This window comes from Dermacentor variabilis, chromosome 3, assembly GCF_050947875.1.
Source record: "Dermacentor variabilis isolate Ectoservices chromosome 3, ASM5094787v1, whole genome shotgun sequence".
Taxonomy (NCBI): domain Eukaryota; kingdom Metazoa; phylum Arthropoda; class Arachnida; order Ixodida; family Ixodidae; genus Dermacentor; species Dermacentor variabilis.
This window is the reverse complement of record NC_134570.1, coordinates 165,926,639-165,950,775: the sequence shown is the minus strand read 5'-3', so window position 1 is coordinate 165,950,775 and position 24,137 is coordinate 165,926,639. Positions and strand designations below refer to the sequence as shown.

Sequence of the window (24,137 nt, the reverse complement as noted above, 5' to 3'; positions counted from 1 at the left end):
AAGTTCGGTTCGGGGAGATTTTAGGGTGCCTCGTTTGCAGGTCACGTTGCTCACTGTGACTTGGCGCAGGCATCAGATGCCGGTAATGCATGCTCACTGACCGCCTTTCTCTTCGGTGTACTGCGACAGGTCTGTCAGTGGTTTGGCCCCCTACTAACGCTCCCACCACACCTCACTTGTGCGTGACGATACGAGCAGTAATTTGGCCTGTTCTGGCTAAACCGGCCAGCCTCTAGACACTGGCTTCCCAAACACGTCAGCCACGTTTTAGCACGCCACATGAGCGTCACAACTTACCATATCGATACCGCACAGCACACACCCGAACGCCCAGCAATGGGAAGCTTTAGTGCGAATCGTCGACCCCCGGTGCTAGCACTATCTGGCTGGGAGGCAGCGCCGGGCAGCTGCTGTGCACCGATTCCTTGGCTGAGGGCTCCGCCTACGACAGAAGCCTACTGCGGGGAGCACCCCTGTTCAAGTTTGAAGACCACTAGAGTGTCACTCTCTATATCACTATCTCTCAAGCGTTCTTTTTATGGAGACAGGTTCAAGACAAAAGTCCAATATACGCATGGATTCTTGTTTGCTACGCCGAGCGAAAAGCAACCAGTCGGGCGGAATTTGTTCGGTGCAGGATACTTCTGCACAATTTCATATATATTTGTAAGTCTTCAATTACTGAGTAAACTGTAGCGTACATTTAGCGCCCCTATCTTACTTCTTAATCACAGCGTGAAGGGCGCAAGCATATACACATGCAATATACATCATACATAAATAAAGTGCCCAGTTAAACGTAACGCTATGCGTGAAAAAGAAAATATCATCAGTGCTTGCTAAAGGAAAAACTGCAACAAAATTGTAATAGCCACATCATCACTGACAACAATAAATGAAACTTCCACGGTCAATTTTAATAGCTGTCTCAAGAAAAATGAGAATTTGGTTCCCCTAGCTGACTTCCTCCATGCTCTCGTCGTCGTCGATGTAATCTTTTAATACAGGTGGTCGTCCTTTTCTTTCAGCACCTGCAGTAAAAGGAAGGCAATTTTCTTCAGTCAGCACAACCAGTTCGTACGAAAAGATAAAATAGCATTTCGAATGCGTTTCCTTTTCCACATATGCGATGTCCTCGCGAGAGTTCTGCGGAGTTTCCCTCTTGCAAAAAGCGTGGATGTCTCACCACTCGCGTCGGTGCAAGCGCCAGAGGTATACAAGTGGCGTGTAACTCATTTGTTGGGATGCGATTCAAATTTTGAGAGTCTTGGAAACTGCTTCGTTGCCTGCTCATTCGCAAACAATACATTTATTCATGACTAAAAAATAATTGCATAAGGTGATAAGAAGTCATCACTGCCATGGAGCAGTTCTCGCCACCGTACTGCTTCCAACCCAATGCCTGCATTGCTAGTACCTGTATTGCCAAGTTGTTCATCCGAATCAAGAAATGTCCAGAGTAACCGAAATTATTGCCTTTGAGAAGTTCCTCTATTCTCTGCTTGCGTAACCTGAAGAGTTCTTCACGTGATCTCACAGTTTTTCTCTGACAATAAATCTCATTCTTCAAGAGATATTAGAGTTCTTCCAGAGTTTACCAGGAACACAGGACGGGGTATGTCAAAATTCGGAGTGTCAAACGTATCCATGACATCATAACTAGGGTTCCAGATAATATAATTAAGGGAATTGAGAAGTAACTGTAGCTTGGATTTTTTTAGCGATTCCTTGGTTCACAATTTTTTTGCTTCCCGGCACATTTTACTGCAAAGGCACTTCGAACTGAAGACGACATGCATACCTGATGACGACACTGCAGGTTTTGCCGCTCCCACAAGGTCCCTGAAAGACGAAGCAAGGCTAGTTAAACTCCGTAAGCTTCCGGCATTTCCTTTGCATTCGCAACGCGTCAGTCGACTGCAATCAACCGGGGGCCGGATTCACAATGCTTTTCGTTCGTAAGTGAAATTTTCCATTGGCCGCGGGCCTTCGCTACGAATGCGCCTAACATCGCGATTACCTGGCAGCTGCTCTCTCGAACAGCTTTAACGCAAAACTGTTATTGCGATTGCGATTATACGGACATTCGAGGGGCGTTCCCACCGTCGCCGCCACCCCCACCGCCATGCTGTCACAATATCAACGTACTACGTGCGCTGCCCGCGCGTAGAAGGTTACAAGGTGTTTGGCTGCAAAAGCGACGAAGCCAACTGGACGCGCCGTCACGCTCCGCTCAGTCGGCTTTGCCGGAACCCAGTGCAGCGAGCATTCTGACTTCAAATGGTGGCACGAGCGTTGCGCACTCACTCTTTAGCGCTCGTACTCAGCAGCTATACGCGCATACCACGCACTGGTCGCAGCGTAACGGACAGTGAGCCCCGAGCTAAATCGATATAACCCTTTCTCTTGGCGCTGGCAAACTTCGTCGGGTTTTCCGCCGGTCTCATTGCGTGAACCATCCACGTGCGTCATCGGTAACGTCGTTGCCGGCGTCCCTACCGGCGCTAACAGCGTTGAGGCATGCTTGGTGCCTGCCAGAGCGCGGCTACTCCGGGATGGCAGCATTCGGTTGTCTGGCGTGCATGCTACGTTGCGCAACGTCGCCTCCGCGAATTGTTAGAACACCGTGCGAGGGCCTCGTGCTAGAGCTTTGCTTTCGATGCTATGCCTTCCTACAAAACTGCCTTTCTTTTTTGCGTATATGGGCCCCGGTTTTCTCGAGAGCTGGTTGTGAGAGAGATAGTTGTGGCGGTATGTGACCAGTGACCAGCCCGCTGAACAATTTTGCGAAGCTCCCAGAGGTTTTCCCTTCCCTACTGTTAAGGACAGTTTATGATAAGAAAAAAAAGAAACATTAGCCGCCGTGGTTTGCTTATTGGCTATGGCGTTGCGCTGCTAAGCACGAGATCGCGGGACCAAGTCCCGTCTGCGGTGACAGCATATCGATGAGGTTCGCCTTTGTACCGCGCTCTGGGTTCATGTTAAATAACCCCAGGTGGTCAAAATTAAACCGGAGTACCCCACTACGACATGCCTCATAATCATATTGTCGTTTTGGCAGCTAGTACCCCAGAATTTATATTAACGTAATTAAGAACACATTGCCCACTCTTACTCGTACCGCTTCAATGCAAGAAGCCCACTCACGTTGCAATCCTTTGGTCACCAGAGTTGAGAACTGCAGTCCCGACCTTCTGCTGAAAAAAGAAAGAAAAAGAAATACGGCATATAGGTTTTTTATGCTCCAAGGCTAGTCTAATCACTAGTGAACACGCGTGTGATTGAGCGTGCGTATTAGCAAATGTACGTTTCACCTGTACAAACGTTCCCTGTTTAAATTTTAAGTTGTCTTCGCAAGCATGAACAATGCAGCATTTCTAAACAAATTCCAAGGCCAGGGCTGGTAGCAGCTGTCATTATACAGGCCCAAAGGTACGATCCATGCAGCTGGCCATCAATGCGGCTGCGTACACCCTGGCGGTGTGGCAGCCATACTTGAAAAGGAACGGCCGAACTTGGACCGCGACAATGCCTCCACTTTGCGTTCTTCCTCGCCGCACTTTTTTCAAGCGCCTTCGATGAAGTGTTTCATATATTTCGTTAATCTGCAACTAGATGCAGCTGCTTTGGACCTCCGCTTCCTGCCCAATGCACAATTTTGGTTCGCGGGACAAGTCGTGGTCCATCCAACAGGAACCAGACGCGACTAAGCGTAAATCCTGTTCATTGACATCGCCACGCCGTCGCAAGCTGTCGACCGCTAGCTCAACTTCTAAGTCACTCAGTACTATATATTAGATGCTAAATTAGCTGCTTATATGAAACCTGGCTGTGATGGTAGCCGCTACAGGACAATCTACATCCTTGCTATAAATTCACGCACATGGATTATTGTTGCAAGGTAACTGTACAGTGCACAGCTTCTGAGTATATACGACGTGCATGAGAGGTCACCGAAAATTCAAACAAGTAGTTAATGACATTCACTGCCTCTTGAGACACGTGTCCAAAAAGCTTGAGCTAGCATGGAGTAGTATATTTACGCGCTGGATAGCCTTCCATGCTTTCTTTTGAACAAATTATGTTCTCTCCATTCATGAAGTAACGGACACCTTTTTAAATTGGCTTGCTGCTGACAGATTTAGAAAGCGAAATGACGTGGGATCTTTACACATACATGTAATAATGACCTTAAAAGTGCGAGGAACGTAATGTACGATACCATCAAGGTTATTCGTGGCTGCCCAATACGCATTTCTTTCTTTCAAGTTTCCGTGTCTTGCCAACTCTTTAGGCCCTGGCGGCATGAGACGCCGTTACGGAAAAGATATATCAAAAGCTTGAGGAAGCGATCTAAACAAAAAATCACGCTTTGACCGCGTAGATGCAGCTACGCGGTGAAAAAATGCCTGCCTGGTGCCGAAAAATAACATCGAGAAAATTCAAATATACCAGCGACATTCGTCATTCCACTTTATGCCGTCGCACTGCCAAATATTTTCAGCATTGAGGCTGCCAGGAATATTTCACACCAAAAAAAGGGCGTGATAGCCAAAGTCCACAGGAAAGAGGTCGACGTCGACGTACACGCGCGTAAAAAAAAGTAAATCAGAAAATCGACATGAAAAAATAAATTCAGAAATTCATCAAACTGTAGGGTTTGACAATGGCACAAGTAAAAAAAATCACGCAGAAACTCCTGTGGGAGTTGTCTAAGTATGCGTAAGAATTGCGCCACTTGCTCATCTCCACGCAGCCTGGTGCCATTATCAACGCTTTGAAAATTGATACGACCGGCATAAAACACAGCGCTACCGCAACATGAACTGCGTCGGAGTCAGTTCACGGCGATGCCAAGTGAATTGACGAGGCAAGAAAACTGCTGGAGCTGACGGCGCTAGGTGGGCTGATGACGTTCTGATCATTATAAGCCGTTATCGCTTTTTGGCGCCTTATCCATCCGCGTCGATCCATTATGCGCCGCACGGGCCCATATCCTGAAAGCGATCTCCGAAAGTGGGAGGGTGCGGCGTGTGCTGAGAGATTTGTGAGCGCTGTGTACTCGCCGCATCATTCGCGTCGAAGCGACAGGCAGCACGAAGGGAAAGCCGCCCGCTGCTGCGGGCTCTGTCTATATTATTGCATGCGTGATTCCAAAGAATGTATGCACTTTTCGCTTCATTTTGCCGAGTGCTTGAAGCCTGCTTCACTTCCCCAGCGGGTCCGCCCGGTATTTCACTCTCTCCGGGATCGGCCCACATTTCAGAGCGCAGCTCTTTGGCGCACGCTCCTGCGTTTTGCGTCACCGTCGCCGTTGTGCCTCGTCGTAACCAGCTCCGCAGCCCAGGCCAGTGCGCTGCGCTAGCTGCACGCGCTCCAGGAGCCATCTCGCGCATGGCGCGAGCCTTGCTCTCTAAGCTCCTCCCCCAGTCTGGCGGCAATCAGAGCGCCGGCTCGGTGGCGGCTTGCTGCTGCCCAAGCCGAAACTCGTAGCGGCCGCCGTTCGCCACTGCGTGCACCCCTTCCCCCCTCCCCTTCCCCGTGGTGGCGACCACGCGAGAGCGCGCAGTGTTCTCCGGTTGCCGAAGCGCCGGCTCGCGCTTCGGATCACGGTGCACGCTTCCCAAGCCGAAACGTAGAGCCACCTTCAGTTGACTTGCTAGCAGCGTCATCCGCATCAGCCAGTCGCTGCCATCTCTTCGCCGCACACCGTTCCTGTGCGCCTCCCGATAAGCGACGCAGTTGCGCCAAGCTACGCTCAGTTTGCGGCGGCTGGTGCAAAATGTTCTGCACGAGACGGATTGTCCAAGGCTCACAGACGGTTTATATTATAATCCGTCTGCCTACATAAATAGTTTATTCTCAGCCAGTTCTTTCTGGGCCATGAGCGAGGCAACCGGGGGAAGTCCTTCGTCTACCACTGCTGCTAAACGAGCCACTCCAGCAGGGGCCCAGCGCCGTCGCCGCCAGAATCTAGAGGTGCGCTACGCCGAACCAGGCATTGGTGCAGCAAGTCTAGCAAATATCCAGCTATTTCTCCAACCACAAAGCTTCCTTCATGACAATCAAGACTGGGAGTGGAGGGTTTCTAGAACAAGGAATATGTGTCATGAATAAAAAGTTCTTTGTAACTGCACATACATGTCTTGCTCGAATTCTTTGCCTCAATATATCGAAAAGCCGAAACAGCTGAAGAGCTGCGCTCAAATTTCGCATTCGGAAGTAACGTAATCGTCGGCAATCTTTTGTCTTACGTGACGGACGGTTTTCTCGTTGCGCAAGCATAGAAATGTTCACGCATTTAATAATGCGATAATATCATGCAATTATGCAACGTTTCACCACCTTCCTGTCCCGCAATTTCAGAACATGAATATACATAAACCATGTCACGTCGACCCTGCGTTTCGCATTGACTCCAGTCACAAGCTCTTTTTTACCACCAAGCCAGGCGGAAATACTACAGCTTGGAGAACAGCCATCGTTATGGCTATTGCAGCGCACACAAACGCAGGTGAGGAAGTCCACTTCCTAACGAACTGCATGCAAGCGTGTAGAAACTACTGAAGCGGGATCCGCATGGCAGCCGCCAAGCAATAAATAAAAACAAGGACCTAGCTCGCGTGCTTGCGCGTGAATGTGTGCGACTCTGAGTATACGTGCGTGCGTGTACGCGTTTGTAATGTGTGCGTGTCTGCGCGTAAATGCGTGCGTCTGTGTGCGCGGGTGTGTGTGCGTGGATGTGTGTTTGTGCGCCTGTGTGTATGCACTCATGCGTGCGCGTGATTGTGCGTGAATGCGTGCGTCTCCGTATCTGTGTATGTGCTTGTGTGCGTCTGTTTGTCATGTATGTGTCTGCGTGCGCGCGTTTGTGTCGTGCGTCTCTGTGTGTACGTGTGCGTGCCTGTACGTGTGTTTGTAGTGTGTGCTCGTTTGCGCGCCAATGCGTGCGTCTGCGTGAGCGTCTGTGTGTGCAGGTGCGTTTGTTGTGCATATAGGTGTGCTTGTTTGCGTTTGTGTGCGTGCGTTAGTGCGTGTACATGCGTTCTTGTGCGTGTGTATGCGTAAGTTGTGTGCGCGTTTGCGTACACAACTCACGTTTGCGTATGTGTGTGCCCTTGCGCGCACGAGTATGTGTCGTGCATGTGCGTGCTGTGCGTGATTGTGTGCTTCTCTGTGTGTATGTGTGCGTGTCTGTAGGTATGTTTGCAGTGTGTGTGTGTGAGCGCGTTTGTCGTGCGTGTGCGTGTTTGCTCGTAAATGCTTGCGTCTGTGCGTGTAAGTGCATGTGCATGTCTTTGCGCGTGAAATCGTGCGTCTGTGTGTATTTTGTGCTTGTGCGTGTAGGCGCGCACGCTTGCTCGTGAGTGCGTGCGCCTGTGTGTATGTGTGCGTGTGGTCTGAGCGTTTGTGTCCATTAGAGTGAGTGTATGTGTCGCTCTCTCTCTTTCTCGTGTTTGTGTGCGTGTGTGCGTGTGTGCGTGTGCGTGTGCGTGTGCGTGTGTGTGTGTGCGTGTGTGTGTGTGTGTGTGTGTGTGTGTGTGTGTGTGTGTGTGTGTGTGTGTGTGTGTGTGTGTGTGTGTGTGTGTGTGTGTGTGTGTGTGAATGTGTGTGAATGTGTGTGCTTGTGCGTGTTTGGGTGCGTGTGCGTGTTTGGGTGCGTGTGTGCTTGTGCGTGTGTGCGTGTGCGTGCTTGTGCGTGTTTGGGTGTGAACCCATGTCTGTTTGTATGCTTGTATGTGCGTGTGTGCGCTCCCTCTCCGCATCCTTACCTCGGACTCCTTGCGGTGGGCGCCCTCGCTGACCGTGTTCACGGCGCCCATCGGAGGCCTTGCCGATCGCTTCAACAGCTGCGACTCTATCGACTGCACCAGGTCGGTGATTCGCGTCTGCGGCCGGGATGACCTCAGCCTGCCGCAGGGAGGATGCGTCTTGGACGCCACCGACGGGTACCTGCTGCTGGTGGCGCCGGCTGAGCTGCGCTGCCGTACGCCCACCACGCCTTCGTCATCGTCGCTGCTGCGAGGCGACGTCATCAAACACAACGACGTCATTGAACAGATTTCCTTTCATGCGTTCATTGTCCCTGGTCTAGATAATTTTGTCCCTGCTGACCTTCGCGCATGAGCATCTGGTGCCCCGCGCTATTGAATCGCGAATGGCATTATGTTGCAAGACTAAATAACATTTAGGAAACTTTAAAATCTGGACTTTCCGCATACGTGCAAAAAATAGTGGTTGTCATAGAAAGCGCGTTCTTTTGGTAGAGTTGTTGTGGTCATGTTCACAGTTTCGTTAATTGAACTCGGCTCGTCACACTTTAGTGCAGGAAGAAAAACTCCTGCCTAATATACCCTACAGTCCCACCTGTTGTTTTCGTGCTTTTAGTATCCATCGCTGTGCAGCTTGAGTATGTTTCATTATTATGGGAACACTGCCGCGCTTCGTTGAAAAATGCCCCTCGTGTCTACATACAGAATATGTTGCTAAGCACCAGATGAACCAAGTCACCAAGTTGCTGACTCGGCAGCACTCGACTTCCCGGACTTCTCTTCTGATTCCCAGCTCGCTTTGGTCGAGAAGTGACCATTTTGGGTCAGTCACTCGCTGCTTGACTTTTCAACTCTTCTTAAGGAGTTGAAAACTTGCTAAACCAATCAGCATCACGTCTGGATATAAGACGTCATTTCGAATCAAATCGATATGTATGCATCTCCCAGCCAGAAAGTGCGCACCCAGGAAAAGCTGCCTAGGAGCAGCTTGACAATACCCGGTCCCGTGCTGCTCCACGGCACTGAATAACCAAATGGAAAGAGCAACAAAAATAAAGGCAAACATGTCGACAGCAAGTGCAGCATTCACATATTTAACATATATAAAACGTGTATTCCATTTAGCGCATAGAGCAACAATGTGTTCTTGGTAAAAAAGAGCTGAAAAAAAAAGAACAGAGAAAAACTTGCAACAGAAGGACACAAAGAACGTGTATATAAATCTCCGATAAGAAAAGTGAAGCAGACAAAGAAATGGCGCACTAAAAAAAAAGAAATACAAACCCAGGGACCTATACACGAACATGGTGTGAACATAACATACAGGAATGTGTATGTTCTGTTAGTAAACTGAACAGCTCGGTCCAACGCGCGCTTTTTTTATTCCATGCGATTGCAATGTAAGGTGTTATTGTTATGACGCACAATTTCTTTAAAGTATATCTTATTAAGTGTCCTGCGCCGCCTTTACACAGCAGTAGACAAATACACTGTGCAGCGTTCCGTATTCATGCTTAATACTCATGCTCTCGCGTTCGAGATGACGGCTGTATATAAAGAATGATGCGGTCCCGCAACGTTGCCACCTCCTTGTGTTGGATGTTTCTGTGATGACATATGATCACGTATCGTGACGACGTGTGCCACGTGTCGCTCAATCAGCCATGATTCGCTGACAGTATTATAAAGTATTGTACAGTGTGCAAGCACTTTCTGCACTCTACTAGTTTCAGTGAAGTCTATCCTTATTTATGCGATGAGCTTACCGACCTTGTTATTTCAACTAATTTCTTGCCATTACTAGCTGTGTTTCACTAGGAGTCTAGCAACATATGTGACGAATTGTCATTCATCTTATGCCAATAACTTCTCTTTCCCTTTTCAAGGGTACCAATCCATGATGAGTGCTGAGGTATCGTTATCCTCGGCGTAACGAGAGCGCCTGTCGTGACTCTCGCCCCGGTGCTACACCTGCATCAAAACGGCGAGTTGATTTGTACAGGTGACGCTATCAAAAAAAAAAAAAAATCGGGAACTATTCGAGGCTCTACCACATCCATGAAAATTCTACCTCTCGTGTTAGTCAGACGTCTCTCGCCTTCCGCGACAAATTACTAGTACGTACATGAATGGAACGATTTACTGATGCACCTTGCAACGTCTTGCTTGTACTACGGGCCTTTCGTATGTTTGCACTTATCTAGTCACGTGTAACACAACGTTTCGATGCGAGTACATCGCGCACGTTGCCGTTGTTTCGATTCTCCCTCCGTGCCGTTCAACTGGCTCCGGCGATGCCATCACACCTGGATATGAGAGGCTTGATGAGGTCGTGCGAGGTGGCGATTGACGAAGGCTGCCGGGAGCGGCACGACCGCACCAGGAAGCGGCGCGGCCTCTGCGCCCCGCTGCCGCTGCTGCTGAGCGGAGCCGGCGTGCCGGTGCTGAAGCGGCTCGCGACACCTTCGGCCCTGCTCGGCGACGCCTCCGAGCTGGCCGGCGTCTGGCACCTGCCGCGAAGGGATGCATGCATACCGTAGCGGCTTGTGCAAGGCGCGCGAAACCTAATCACGAACAAAAAACGGAAACCGCGAGAAATATCCGACGTGGGGTTGTCAAGAAATCTTCGTCGTAGAGGACACGCGAACTTTCGAGATCGGACTTTTGCGACAGTGCCGCGTTGCTAGGATTGTCACGGTTTAACGGTGCGGAGTAATGACTGCGAAACGTACAATGACGGCGTTATGAAAGTGCACAGTACCTCGATAACGAAATCGTTCTCGCATTTGTCCCTCAACTTTACTTCTTGTACTGTGACTTTAGTTTCTAGCTAGTTCTCATTTTTATTGTTTAAGTTTATGTTTTATCACGCAAAGCTTGGTGGCATCTGTCTAACACACCATTTTCTTTTTTCGCAGTTCGCGCTCGCCAAGAATCCTTGGTGCTGGTAGAAACAAGCTTTTTTGTCATCACAGTTATAGTCGCAAGCGATTTTTGTGTACGATGGCAAATTTTCTTCCCATTCTTTTATCAAATAAACAAATTCTAGATTTTTATTTATTCAGCGAATCAAATAATAGGACTTATGTGTTGAAAGACGAAGCGAAAGAGCACAGGAGCACAAAGTCTGAAAAGCAGTGGAGGTCTGAGATAATAATGTCAAGGTTCACAAAAATACACCCAGCAGCTGTGGTCACGAGTGCTAAGAGACGGTAATTGAATCAGAAAGCAATCCAGATTAGCTCTAAGGCAATGTCACACGATGACATCGATCATGTTCCAGCCAAGTAGGTGAAGAAGCATTGGGTAAAGTTTGGTAGGGATAAATGAGAGATATTTAATCAAGAACAGAGCAACGAGAAAGCCGCGTTCAGCTCGAAAGCTTTATTACTGGAACTATGTAGATCATTTAGTAACATGACTAGTTAAGGTGTTCGGCAAGGGATTTGACGGATTAGTTAGCTAGTTCGCTAGATATTACCCGGCTAACTCTTCGTTCGAAGGCGTTATACTTTCAGGCTGACCTGGCAAAAAAAAAAAAAATCGTGAGGCTTGAAGTGTCAAAACCAATACATGATTATGCGGCACGTCGTAGGGGGTGGGAATCTGGATTAATTTTGACTCCCTGTGATTTTTTCAGTCGAAGTACACAATCGTTCTTCAATTTCGCCTCCTGTCAAAGTGCGGGCACCGCAGCGGGGATCGAACACGCGACCTTTAGCTCAGGAGCGCAACGCCATAGCCACTAAGCGAATGCGACTGGTACAAGCTGGCCTTATCAACCCGTCGTACGGTGCACTGAGCGGACGCTGAAAAGTCTAAGAACTGTGCTAAGATGAGCACATTTTCAAATCTTCATGTCTTGCCTTCAACGATTTGCTATGTTTCACAAGCTTTTTGCGACAAAGCTTAGCAAAAGAAAAAGTAGTAATAAAATGCACTCTAAAAACATGCTCAGCAAAGGCGCACTTTAAAGTTTGGTGTTTAAAGTTTAGCGCACCCGCTGCGGTGGCTTAGTGGCTGTGGCGTTGAGCTGCCATGCACTAGATTGGAGGTTCGTTTTCCCTGCCGCGGCGGCCGCATTTCTATGGCGACGAAATGTTGAAACGCCCGAGCACATAATCTAAGGCATACATTAAAGAACCAAGGTCATGTAAATTTTAAGGAGGCCGTCACTATGTGTTGTCTCATAATCATATCGCGGATTTGGCACATAAAACCCGATAGCGGCTGTGCGTAAGTTTGGCACTTCTTGTCTTGGCTGCTGTAAAGTGATAATATGGCTAAACGTGCCAGCCATCTCGCGAGGCGTGCATGCTAATGTCTGATGAAACGCGCAAATAACATTTTTTTTTTTCAAAAACAAGCTTCTGCAAAAAAAAGGAATTACATGACTTCATGATTTTTTTATGTCCGTATATGCATACCATTGCGTATGGCTACTATAACCAAAGAAAAACCACCGATCTCAAGGAAAAAGTTCATTACGACACCACCCGTATAACTAGCGAAAGACTAGTGGACTGGCACAAAAATGTAGGAATTACTTTTGCTCGATTCTAGTCTTTTCCCATAATACACCGCTAACGAGCGGCCGATCTGCCATCAGAATGTTGGCTGAGCTCTGCGTGGTGTTTCACGAAGCGCGAAAAGAAAAAAAAAGAGAAATAAAAGTAGAATATATTCTTTGTATTATCCCCACTCTGGCGTCATTTTTTAGTCCACTCACGCTTAAGTCGTACATTTTTCAAGGGTCGATAAACTCCTGTTGCATATATTGAGCAAAACTTCTTGTGCTGAGCTGACTGTCTCTTGTCCTGTAGCGCATGGTCGCTTCGACTTCTTCATATCGATATGCCGGGCTCTTGTCGCTCCTGTTTGTCCTGTAACATCGGCTCGCGCTCGATTGGCTATATCTGCTTTCCAACGATGTTATTGCGGAGCCATTGCCACTTGGTACCGTCGGCTGGTCACGCCGAGGCTCTGCCTCGGAACATCCAGGTCTGGAGCCGTTCTCCGTCCGAGCCAGAGCACCTCTGGCTCTCTGCCACGGAACCAGCCGAACACGTTTCTGGTGCTCCGTTCCCATCCCCATCCAGTCGAATAGAAAGTCGCGTTTCCCAGCGCTCTCGATAATGTCCAACCGAAGATACAGCAGGTATGCATAACTCTTGTTTTTTCGTGCGCGCCGCTGACGCGAAGCATCTTAACGCCAGCGTGAGAATTACTGCGGGTGCTTAGGGAGAAGGGTCATTGGCGTAATATTAGAGCGCTGTGAAGTCGCAGGCTAGAGTGGGCGCCCCCGGAGGTATAGTGCAACATACAGGGCTCCACGCGCATCTTCCACCGGTTCCTATCGGGTCTAGCTTGCCGCAACCAATGGCAAGAGAGGAACAACTTGGAATTACCACTTACTTGAAGGCGAAGCTCTCCTTCGGGGTGTCGGAGTTAGGAATGCTTGACGGTGGGATGGCCACCTTCGAGCTGTCTGCAGAAGACACAAAAAAACCGTTCAAGCTCTTCGTGTTTCCTTCGACTGAGCCATCACTCGCACCGATGTGAATATTATACCACATCAAGCCCTTGTTCTCGTACTTATGTAAGTGTAAGAATGTTCATACATTGTGGCAGCGTCTTATAACATGAGGGCTTCTTTTTTATGTTCGAGCATTCTTTCTGTCCTATTTTTATTCCATCATTACCATTTGTGGCGCAGAGTTACAAATCCGGGCAATAGCGAGGGCACTGCTTCGTAGGATGAAATGATTAAGACAAAAAAATGACACTCGTATGTTTTTTAATCATAGCTTCCATCACGAGGTCCCCAGCACCCTGGTTCGCCCTTGGAACTTACGAGTGGCAAACACTCGAAAATCAGCCAGTCACAAACGGGTGTTATGCCGAAAGAGTCGTGTGCTCAATGCAATTATCTGATTAGCTGACACGAGATGTTATTAGTAAATTTGGTTGGTAGAACAACTAATGCTAGTATACATAACTAAGCAAACGAGGGATTAAAAAGATCATTTCTGCTCCTTCATAACATGTTACTTACTCACGGCTGAAAGCGCAATAGCAGCGCAAAAGAGGTCGACGAATACGTACCAGGTTGCCCTACCTTTTGGTGTCTCTGTTACAACAGAAACTACAGGATTCCTAAATGGAGTCGTTCATAAAGCGTACTACCACGCTCAGTACGCGCTGCGACGTGAAAACGCGTGGCAAAGCGCTCACACGTTGCAGCTCATACTAAGCGCGATAGTACCTACTATTTCTTGGTATTTTTGCTCTTTCTATACGGTAGAACCCGCTACTAATCGGCTTTAACTTACTGAAGTTAAAAGCCACATAACGGCAGCAATCAGAGCTTCACTTCCCTGTAGTTAAATGACAAACCTTAAGACGTTCACCGTATCTGACCGGTCCGCTTGAAACCTTTCCTGCACATAGCGCTTTCACGCACTTGTAATGGAATCTTAGCCTAGCTAATTCATACACACGCACACACATTTATTTCACCATGACATTGTAACTACAACGTTACTACAAACGTCGTATGGTGCATGAATATATATGTAACAAACGAGGGTTTATTAATTGCTTCCAACACTACTAATTAAACGAGGAGCATGAAAGTTTCCCCATATATTAAATCTAAGGGGGAACATGGCTTTCGAAATCACCTTCCTTATTTCTTCAAGGATTTTGATGAAAACTGACAAAAATATTTAGGATCTCTCCCTGATGCTTCCATAAAAGTTTCACCCTCCGTGGTTGCTTAGTGGCTATGATGTTGGGCTCCTAAGCACGAGGTCGCGGGATCGAATCCCGGCCACGACGGCCGCATTTCGATGGGGGCGAAAACACCCGTGAACTTAGATTTAGGTGCACGTTAAAGAACCCTGGGTGGTCGAAATTTCCGGAGTCCCCCACTACGGCGTGCCTCATAATCAGAAAGTGGTTTTGGCACGTAAAACCCCATAACTTCAATTTCATAAATGTTTCAGAGTGATATCTTGAGAACATTTTATTTCGCAGGATTATTCGTCTTTGCACTTTGTGGAAGACTTCGGGAGCCTAAAAATGCAACGAAAGGCTCGTTAAGTCTTGACATCAAAGCTAAATGCGTGCTCAAGGTCGGGAAATTCTTGTTTTTTTTTTTTCGCAGCACAAAAATGTTTTTGGGTTGCCATTTTTATGTTACCTTCGTATCAACACACTTTTGGCGTGAACGAATAGCTGCATCATAAATTTAGAAAAGAATAGGCTATGAAAGCGTGGATGTCACGACCTGAAGTGTAGCCCAGGGAACGTGACAAAAAAGCAGAGTGAAAATATGTCAATCGGCAGCAAAGCAATCAGCTCCAAGCTAATCAGAAAGGAAAATAAGAGTTTTCAGAAAACAGTTCTCAAAGTTTCACCTTCTTTTCGCTTCTCTAAAAGGCACCAAATTTGTAATATTTGGTGCGTTATGCAGTGTGGGGCTACTTGGACGTGTAGCCTCTGGTCTGGTATGCCTTCGTACCGCTCCCCCCCCCCTCTTTTTCTTCGTCTGCAGAATTGTGTGGGCATGAATATAGTTGCAGCGTTGTACCTGCCAGTGCCGCATTTATAGAAGTATCCAGTGCAATCCGTGAACCATTTTATTTCTTTTGATAGAATTGACCATATCATTTAATGAAGGCTCTCGGGACCCTTCCGAGTCATCTTCCCTTGACAAAGGCTGTGAAGCTTAGGATCCGAGCGCCACTTATCGATAGGCAGCAAAGCTAGGTGCTTTTCAGCTTGTACTTTAGTGTGAGGCCTCGCTCTGCAGCCAGGTTCCGTGCCCGCCCAAGAGGCCTTACGAACAGAACTCACGATGAGGTTCTTTTTAGGATGGGGTGCTATGATAGATATTTTTACGAGATATTGTAGCAATATTGAATTGAATTGAAAAACGTTTATTGAAAAACGAAAGGGTTGGGGAAGCAGGTGGGTGGGGCCCCTTGTCCAGAACTCCACTGGTCTCGGCAACCCGCCGTCAATGGTCGAGGAGAGCCACTTGGGCATCGTATTCCTCGCTGCCGAGCCAGGTCTCCGAATGCTCCGTTTTGAATTTTTGCGCCGGAATGTGAAGCGTATCAAATTTGGTTGTCCTGAGCTCTCATTCCCACGTAATGCGGGCGAGGGTTGGCTGGCCTCCACAGAGCGGGCAAGCGCTCACGTATGCGCTGGGGTAGATGGCACGTTTTAACCGTAGGTGCGGGTATGTATTTGTCTGCAGGTGGCAACACTCATACGCATCCCTTAGCTGAAGGTGTGGCGGTGGGTAGCGCTGTCTTCCTCGACGTTGGTTTTTGACATCTCAGGGCGTGCGGGTCGCCTCGGGCACCATATGTCCTCGGCAGCATATGCTTCCGTGTTCCCGGTTTAGTGCTGCACCTAAGAGGCGGGCGACACACGAAGGAACACGGTCGCTAGTGAAACAACGGCGCGCTATCTGAGAGTCCCTGAAAATGTAAGATTCCAATATGGTCAAAAAGTCAGCACGTCATATGCTTAGTCCCGCAGTCCAAAGTGGCGATACGCGAAATGCCTCTCCGCGAGTCCGAGAAGTAGAGGCTCGATCTGCTTAGTCGCGCAGTGCAAGGTGCCGATGCGCGAAATGCCTAGCCGCAGGTACGAGGGTACGACGCTCTGCATGCTAAGTCGCGCAGACATGCACCTCTGTTTTACTGCCAACCAGATACGCCCGATCCTACCGTTCATCACCCTCTCCTATGGTCATTTCTTACTCTCTCTCGTAGGCTAGCGTTCGCGCCTGCTTTACGGTCGTGGGGGAGAGTGCCATCTGGGTGGCGCCTCAGGACTGAACTCGGAAGAAGACTGACAGACGCGTCATAGCCCGACAGACGCAAGGAGGGAGCGTCTACCTCTTCTCCACAGGAACGGCAGTGGTGCGCGCTCAGACACTCGCGTGACTCAAGAATTCGTTCCATCTGGTAGCGTTACATCGCGGCAACTCACTGAACTAAGGTGCACCAACGGCACCCATTGGTGAGCGAGGGATTGCACTCGCACTGAGAAAAATAGAGGAGGCGACGCGGGGACTGAAACGCCGCTAGGCGAAATACCTAGCCGCCGGTCCGAGGAGTCCATGCTCCATGTGCTCATAGTCGCGCACTCGGAGACGCTGATGCGCGAAATGCCTAGCCGCGGGTTCAAGGCGTCGAGCCTCGATGTGCTTAGTACAGCAATACGAGGTGCCGATGCGCGAAATGACTATCGCGTGTCCGAGGAGTCGAGGCCCAATGTGCTTAGTCGCGCAGTCTGAGGCGCCGATACACGAAATGGCTAGCCGCGAGTCCGGTGAGTCTAGGATCGATGTGCTTAGTCGTTGATAGAAACGGACTATTAACTAGTATTGGTCAAGTTCTTCGAACGCAACCACTCGCAGTTGCACGGCAATTATGGTGCGCAGGTGAGAGTCGACCATGCTACAGGATTCGTCAAGCAGGTTCGCTAACCCAGCCTCGTGTGCCAAGCGCTGAGCTTCTTTCTCCCTCTGCGTAACACTCCCCGAAATTGCAACTGGAAGCCGGCGCGGTTTGAGGTAGTTCACTCTCGTCCCGAGAAAAGCTGCTTTCCATCACTGGAATGTCGTTCGAGAACGACCCATACCCTCCAGCTGAGCGCTTTCTAAGTGGAGAAGCAACTCCCGACAAAGGCAGCCATATGAAAATAGAGCCCAATGAGTATCCCAATTAGCCGAGCATGACACCACGTGCACGGGGCGGACGGGTGGATGAACATGACGGCACCTGAACGGACTGAACGATTGGTTGAAAATGACGGACGGACTGAAGGAGTTAGAGCAATATAAACATCGGGAGGAGAGAAATTCTTCTTTCCGCCGGTCACAGCGACCTCTTTGGTGCCGCCCGTAACAATGACATTTTACTTTTATTTTGCATTTTTCTATTCCTGTACTTAATGCAAATAAACATTCATTATTCTATGTCCTCATAAACTTCGGACAACTCGCGCACACAATAAGATCAAATAACTGGTGGCAGCGGTGGGATGAACATTCGATCAAAGAAGCCTTGAGGAACTGGGAACAATGAGAATGAAAAGTCTTCGACCCAGGAGACCAGAGCAACTGGGAACCGTGACAAGGATGAGCCTTCAACCCAGGGATCTCTCGGCAAATGGGAACAGCGAGAAGGATGAGCCTTCGACCAAGGGAGTCCTGAGCATGTGGGAATAGCGAGAATGATGAGCCTTCAACCCAGGGATTCCTCAGAAACTGAAAACCGCGACTGGGATGAGCCTTCGACCAAGGGAGTGGTGAGCAAATGGAAGCAGCTAGAAGAATGGGCCTTCGTCCCAGCGATTACTGAGCAACTGAGAACAGCTAGAAGGATGAGCCTTCGATCCAGCGAGTTCTGAGCAATTGCAAACAGCGAGAAGGATGAGCCTTCGATTCAGGGAGTTTAGACTGGGAAATGGGAATGGCAACAGGGATGACCGTTCGACCCAAGTATTCCTGAGCAACCGGGTAGAGCGACAGGGATGAGCCTTCGGCTCAGGGAGTCCTGAACAAATGGGAACAGCGAGAAGGATAAGCCTTCGACTCAGGGAGTCCTGAGCAACTGGGCACAGAGAGAAGGATGAGCCTTCGAAACAGGGAGTTGGGAACTGGGAATAGCAACAGGTATGAGCTTTCGACCCAGGGAGTCTAGGGCAACTGGAAAGAGCGACAGGGATGAGCCTTCGACCCAAAGAGTCCGTAGTAACTTTGAACAGTGAGAAGAATTAGCGTTCGACCCAGGGAATCTGAGCACCTGGGAACAGCGACAGAGATTAGCCTACGGTCCAGGGAGTCGTGAGCAACTGGTAACGGTGACATGGATGAGCCTTGGACCCAGGGAGTCGTGAGCAACTGAGAACACCAACAGGTATGAGCTTTCGATGAGCGTGAAGGATGAGCCTTCACCCCAGGGAGTGCTGAACAACTGGGAAAAGTTAGAGGTATGAGCCTTCGAACCAAGGAGCCCTGAGCAACTGAGAAGAGCAACAGGGATGAGCCTTAGGCTCAGGGAGTCCTGAACAGCTGGGAACAGTGACAGGGATGAGTCTTTGATTCAAGGATGTCTGAGTAACTGGGAACAGCGACAAAGATGAGCCTTCGGCTCGGAGAGTCATGAGCAACTGGGAACAGTGAGAAGGATGAACCTTCGATCCAGCGAGTCATCAGCAACTCGAAACAGCGAGAAGGATGAGCCTTCTATTCAGGGAGTTAGGACTGGGAACAGCAACATGGATGACCGTTCGACCGAGGAAGTACTGAGCAATTGGGAAGAAGGACAGATATGAGCCTTCGGCCCAGAATACTCTGAGCAACTGGGAACAGTGAGAAGAATGAGCCTTCGACCCCGGGAGTCCTGAGCGACTGAGAGCAGCGTGAAGGATGAACCTGCGCCCCAGGGAGTGCTGAACAACTGGGAAAAGTGAAAGGTATGAGCCTTCGACCCAATGAGTCCTGAGCAACTGAGAAGAGCGACAGCGATGAGCCGACGGCTCATCGTTGTCGGGATGAGCCTTCGATCCAGGGATTTCTGAGTAACTGGGAACAATGAGAAGGATGACTCTTCGACCCAGCGAGTCCTGAGCAACAGGGAACAGCGAGAAGGATAAGTCTTCCATCCAGCGAGTCCTGAGCAACTGTAAACAGCAAGAAGGATGAGCCTTCTATTCAGGGAGTTAGGACTGGGAACAGCAACAGGGATGACCGTTCGACCCAGGAAGTACTGCGCATTTGGGAAGAGCGACAGGTATGAGCCTTCGGCTCAGAATGTCCTGAGCAACTGGAAACAGTGACAAGGATGAACCTCCGATCCAGGGAGTCATGAGCAACTGGGAACAGCGAGAAAGATGAGCCTTCGAATCAGGGAGTCCTGGGCAACAGGGAACAGCGAGAAGGGTGAGCCTTCGACTGAGGGAGTTGGGACTGGGAAGAGGGAACAGCGAGAAGGGTGAGCCTTCGACTCAGGGAGTTGGGACTGGAAAATGGGAACAGAAACAGGGATGAGCCTTCCACCCAAGGAGTCCTGAGCAACTGGGAAGAGGGACAGGGATGAACCTTCGAGCCGGGGAGTCCAGAGCAACTTCGAACAGTGAGACGAATGAGCCTTCGACCCAGGGAGTCCTGAGCAACTGGTAAGTGACAGGGATGAGCTATCGACCCAGGGAGCCGTGAGCAATTGAGAACACCAATAGGGATGAGTCTACAATCCAGGGGGTCCTCAGCAAATGGGAACAGCGTGAATGACGAGCCTTCACCCCAGGTAGTGCTGAGCAATTGGGAAAAGTGACAGGTATGAACCTTCGATCGAGAGAGTCCTGAGCAACTAGGAAGAGCGGCAGGGATTAGCATTCGACTCAGGGAGTTTTGACTGACAAAAGCGACAGGGTTGAGCCTTCGAGTCAGGGATCCTGAGCAACTGGGAACAGTGACAGGTATGAACCTTCGACCCAAGGAATCCTGAGAAACTGGGAACAGCCGACAGATGGAACCAGATGGCGCAGTGCTACATACGTAAGTAAGCGCGTGGTTCTTCCTCTTGATTCGCTAGACTTCAAACTTTGCGTTTATTTTGACTGTCCGGGGAATCATGCATTTGTAGCATATTTTGGGTTTGCACAAATTATTTAATAATAAAGAGTTCTGACCAGCAGTTGGGGCAGCTACAATGGGTCTTAGAAGGTGACGCGTAGCGCCCGTTTTGACACTTGTCGAGATTACGGTGGCCAAGGCGTCCACAGATCGAGAGGTGCAAAGAGCAGATGACGCCCCTACGGAGCGAGCGCCGGACCAATGGCGAAGCGCGATGGATTCACGTTGCAGGCGAGGCCTATTGGTCAATTAGGAACTACCTTCAACCGTTTGCTTTATGTGCGCTAGTTTCTGTGTAGAGGAGACAGCTGAGCAACAGATTTGAGCCCGGAGTAATGCGCTTTCTGACAAGACAAAGACCGCGGCACTCGGTGTCGCCATTGTCGAGATATTGCAGCCTCAAAAACGCCGTTTATTTGTAATTCCCTTGAAGTTTTTCACTGCCTTGGTTGATACAACAAATATTTTGAGCACTTTTACGTGGCTTTCAGTGAAGATATCTTCAAAGCAGATGGAAAAAGAGTTATAGAAACTGTAAATGGGATTTCCAAAAAATATATTTTATGGCAATATTTCGCGATGAAAAATCCGCGTCCCTCCTTAGCATACCCTCTCTATTTCACCTAATTAGCAGTTGGCAGTTAGTGATCAGTAATGTGCATTTATGTACGGTAAAGTTATAGGTAACATGTAGGAATAGTTCAAAATATCTTGATTTATATTTGCATTTGTAATAAATTACGCACGCAAGCGCCCCGGAGCACTATCACTGTGTTTTAGGAGAGACGCACAATTTATCCCCTTTCCTTTGCATAAATACAAGTTTCCCCCGAAGCCAAATTTCGTGAAAACAAAGTTAACGCTATGTCGAATCTTTGTGCGAAATTATATTAGTGTGGATAAAACAGAATATCTTCAAAAAATATTTCGGCAAGTGTTCCCAAGTGTCATACTGCTTATTAGCTCTGCTGCCCAATGTCCAGGGATAACTCTACATTACACCTACGTGACGTTCGGTGGATATTGAGGTCTAATTAATTACAACATATGAAGGAAGTTTAACATGCATCGCCTAATTAGAAGCGTTGCAAACAATTACTGAACCCTAGTTCTTTTTTTTTCTTTTTTAAGCTTTATACGAGGTTCGTAGTAACTTTCCCCTGTGCACTCCGTGATCTAAGCATGGAACCTCGTGCATGTTTTATTGTTTCATTAGGGGCAATTTATGAGTAATATGTAGGCGAAGTTCAAAGTGCGTTGACTATTAGAGGTCTTCGTAGAAACTATACGTATGCAAGCGTTCCGGAGCGTTATAAGTGTGTTTTACGAACAGCGTAGAATTTATTCAGCTGCTTTGGGAGAACTATGAAAGCAACAGAGAGGAAATTTTGCAGTAAATAGACGGGAGCGAGGGGGGAGCAGTGCATCAGAGATAGTCAGTGTGCTGGCAAAACAAAAGTGCGTGTTTCGGTTACTGCCTTTGTAAAAATCGCTTTCGTGCTCCAAAGCGTTATGTGCAGGCAATGTTTGAAGCGGGCCAATTGTTTTAAAGCATGCAATTAAAATACAGGTAGAGAAAACTGTTATTGCGACTGTTGGAAACTAAAAGCTACGCTAAAGATTGAGCTGTGATTCTGCAAGGTGGCATAAGTCTGGTGACATAACTTTTTTCCTTATTCTTCCTGCCTCCGTCAGTTGGCGTCTTAACGTACCTACACCACTACCCTAATACAACAGTTTTTCTTTGTTTTATTCATTTGTTTAAGTATGTTTTTTTTAAAGGGCACGTACCTACAATCGCAAAAATGAAGGCCTAAACGACCAGAGGCTGCCTTGTTGATAGCCATCGTCTTGTCGTGCTGCAGCCTTCAAGACTTTCACCATGACCCAATATCCAACTAGCGCACAAACAAGCAAATCCCATCTTTAGCAAGTCTTGCTATCAATACGTGTATACAAGCTATAGCCAATGGACGGAGGGATTATCCGTCGAGATTCAGTGAACCAGCGCTAAACCAATTCACAATGTTAAAACCTGCGTGTTGACCTCTTAAAACGTACCTGCACGATACTGCATCGTAATTGTATGTTAGTTTCTGTTATCGCCGGATAGATGCGGTCGCTCTGCGCTGTACGCGACCTGCAGTCGTCGGTAATTTATAGGTCGGAAGTTTGTTTGAAACACATCTGTACGCGGCAGGAAATGAGTTATCGTGGATTCAGTGTCATATATGACGCTGATGTTGGAGCTCCCAGTGACTCTAAAAGAAACTGCGAATTAACTTTTTGGGCAATTTCGACTTATCTCCTCCCTTTTTGCGGCCTTTCCTTTTTTCTTTTTTTTATGTTATTTTTTTTTTCTTTTTTGTTATGGTGTTGGCGCCTGAAAATCGCACCGCTCCGAATGTGACCGACCGTCGCGGGGAGTACACATAGTTTCCCTTTGCCCGTGTGTTTAACGGCCCTTATCCTGCGTTCTCACCTCTCTGCTTCGTACGAGCGGGGTGAAAAGTGGTAAAGCTGAACATTGTGATGCAGTCCTTCCTGTTCGTGGTGATTCACTACGCGACAGTAGCGTCGGTGACTGCCGTTAGCAGGGCGCAGAGCGGCAGCGCTTCCACTTTCTGCATGGGTCTGGCTAATGAGGCGATCAACTACTCCGAGATGGTCTGTAGCGTCTCCGACCAAAGGTAAGTTGTTAGCTCTTCTGAGTGCTACAGACGCTGGAAGCAAGCAATACACGCGAGAAAGAAGTAAAATAGACGCTTCGCATTCGATAGCTACGCAACCAATTGATGCAGGGAGTCGGACTCCGTATTACTCAATTCCACGCCTCACGCCAGCAGGTGGCGCCACCTTTACTTCAGAACTCCAGCGCAGGGGGCCTATAGATATCACCTTCGAGCGAAAACGACGTGACTGAAATGGCACGTCAGGCTCCGAAGCAATACCTACTTCCGCTGTTCACTTCGAAAGGCCAGCTACCATCAGGCGAGCCTTGGGTCGCTTTCGGTGTTGACAGGTCCTCCGTGGGCGGTCCGCTGCGATGCCGGACGTCGAAGAATTTCTTGTTCTTCTGCAAAGAAAACATTGAGCCACTCACTGAGGTCACCACAACGTGACCGTAAGTATACATCAGGTACGCTGAAACAGAAAGCATGTTCCTTGCGAGTGATGTGCACGTCACCCCAACTAATCACCGGCTCTCGTAGAGTAAAAAAAAAAAATGACCGCCCTTGCACTACTGTGAAGATGGGTGTAAGCGAAGCTCGGCATCCGCGGCTCTTCGTTCTCGCAACGCCACGGCTTCGCGCTCTCTCACGGCGAGGTCGGCACGTCGACGACGAGCCCTTTCTCGAGCGAGTTCCCGGCGGCGTTCATCACACGCCGCCTTTTCTGCGGCCGAACGCACGACGCGCGGCCGACCCATCGCAGCTCCGATAGTGTTCTGATGCGAGGAACACTCGTTACTGTCACGTTACCTAGACACACGACTCCTATTGGCGGAGAGAATGACGTCAGTAGCGCGGCGGCGCAGCAGGATTCTCCGTTCAGCGGGTATATTGCTTGATTTTTTTACATAACAATCCGTCCACGTGTGCAGCTTTGAGAGCAGCTGATTTTTTCCTAGCGTTACGTCGTAGGCGCAGGGGCCCGATAACGTAAAAAATATGCGAACATGTTTTTATTCCATTCTCCTGACG

The 24,137-nt window shown here is 48.7% G+C and overlaps 1 protein-coding gene across 1 annotated transcript in view; it reads right to left on the bottom strand.

Moving 5' to 3' along the window:
• Positions 1 to 896: 896 nt before the first annotated feature.
• The window catches only part of DZIP1 (DAZ interacting zinc finger protein 1), a 62,175-nt gene continuing 38,934 nt past the window's right edge, over positions 897 to 24,137 (bottom strand). Inside the window, exons 15-21 of the mRNA XM_075683882.1 lie at positions 23,389 to 23,509; positions 13,188 to 13,260; positions 10,079 to 10,282; positions 7,773 to 8,019; positions 3,148 to 3,197; positions 1,802 to 1,842; positions 897 to 1,031 (exon numbers count right to left, since the gene is read on the bottom strand). Coding sequence (XP_075539997.1) covers positions 955 to 1,031; positions 1,802 to 1,842; positions 3,148 to 3,197; positions 7,773 to 8,019; positions 10,079 to 10,282; positions 13,188 to 13,260; positions 23,389 to 23,509 — 813 coding nt within the window. The 3' untranslated portion in view covers positions 897 to 954. The remainder of the gene's footprint in view (positions 1,032 to 1,801; positions 1,843 to 3,147; positions 3,198 to 7,772; positions 8,020 to 10,078; positions 10,283 to 13,187; positions 13,261 to 23,388; positions 23,510 to 24,137) is intronic.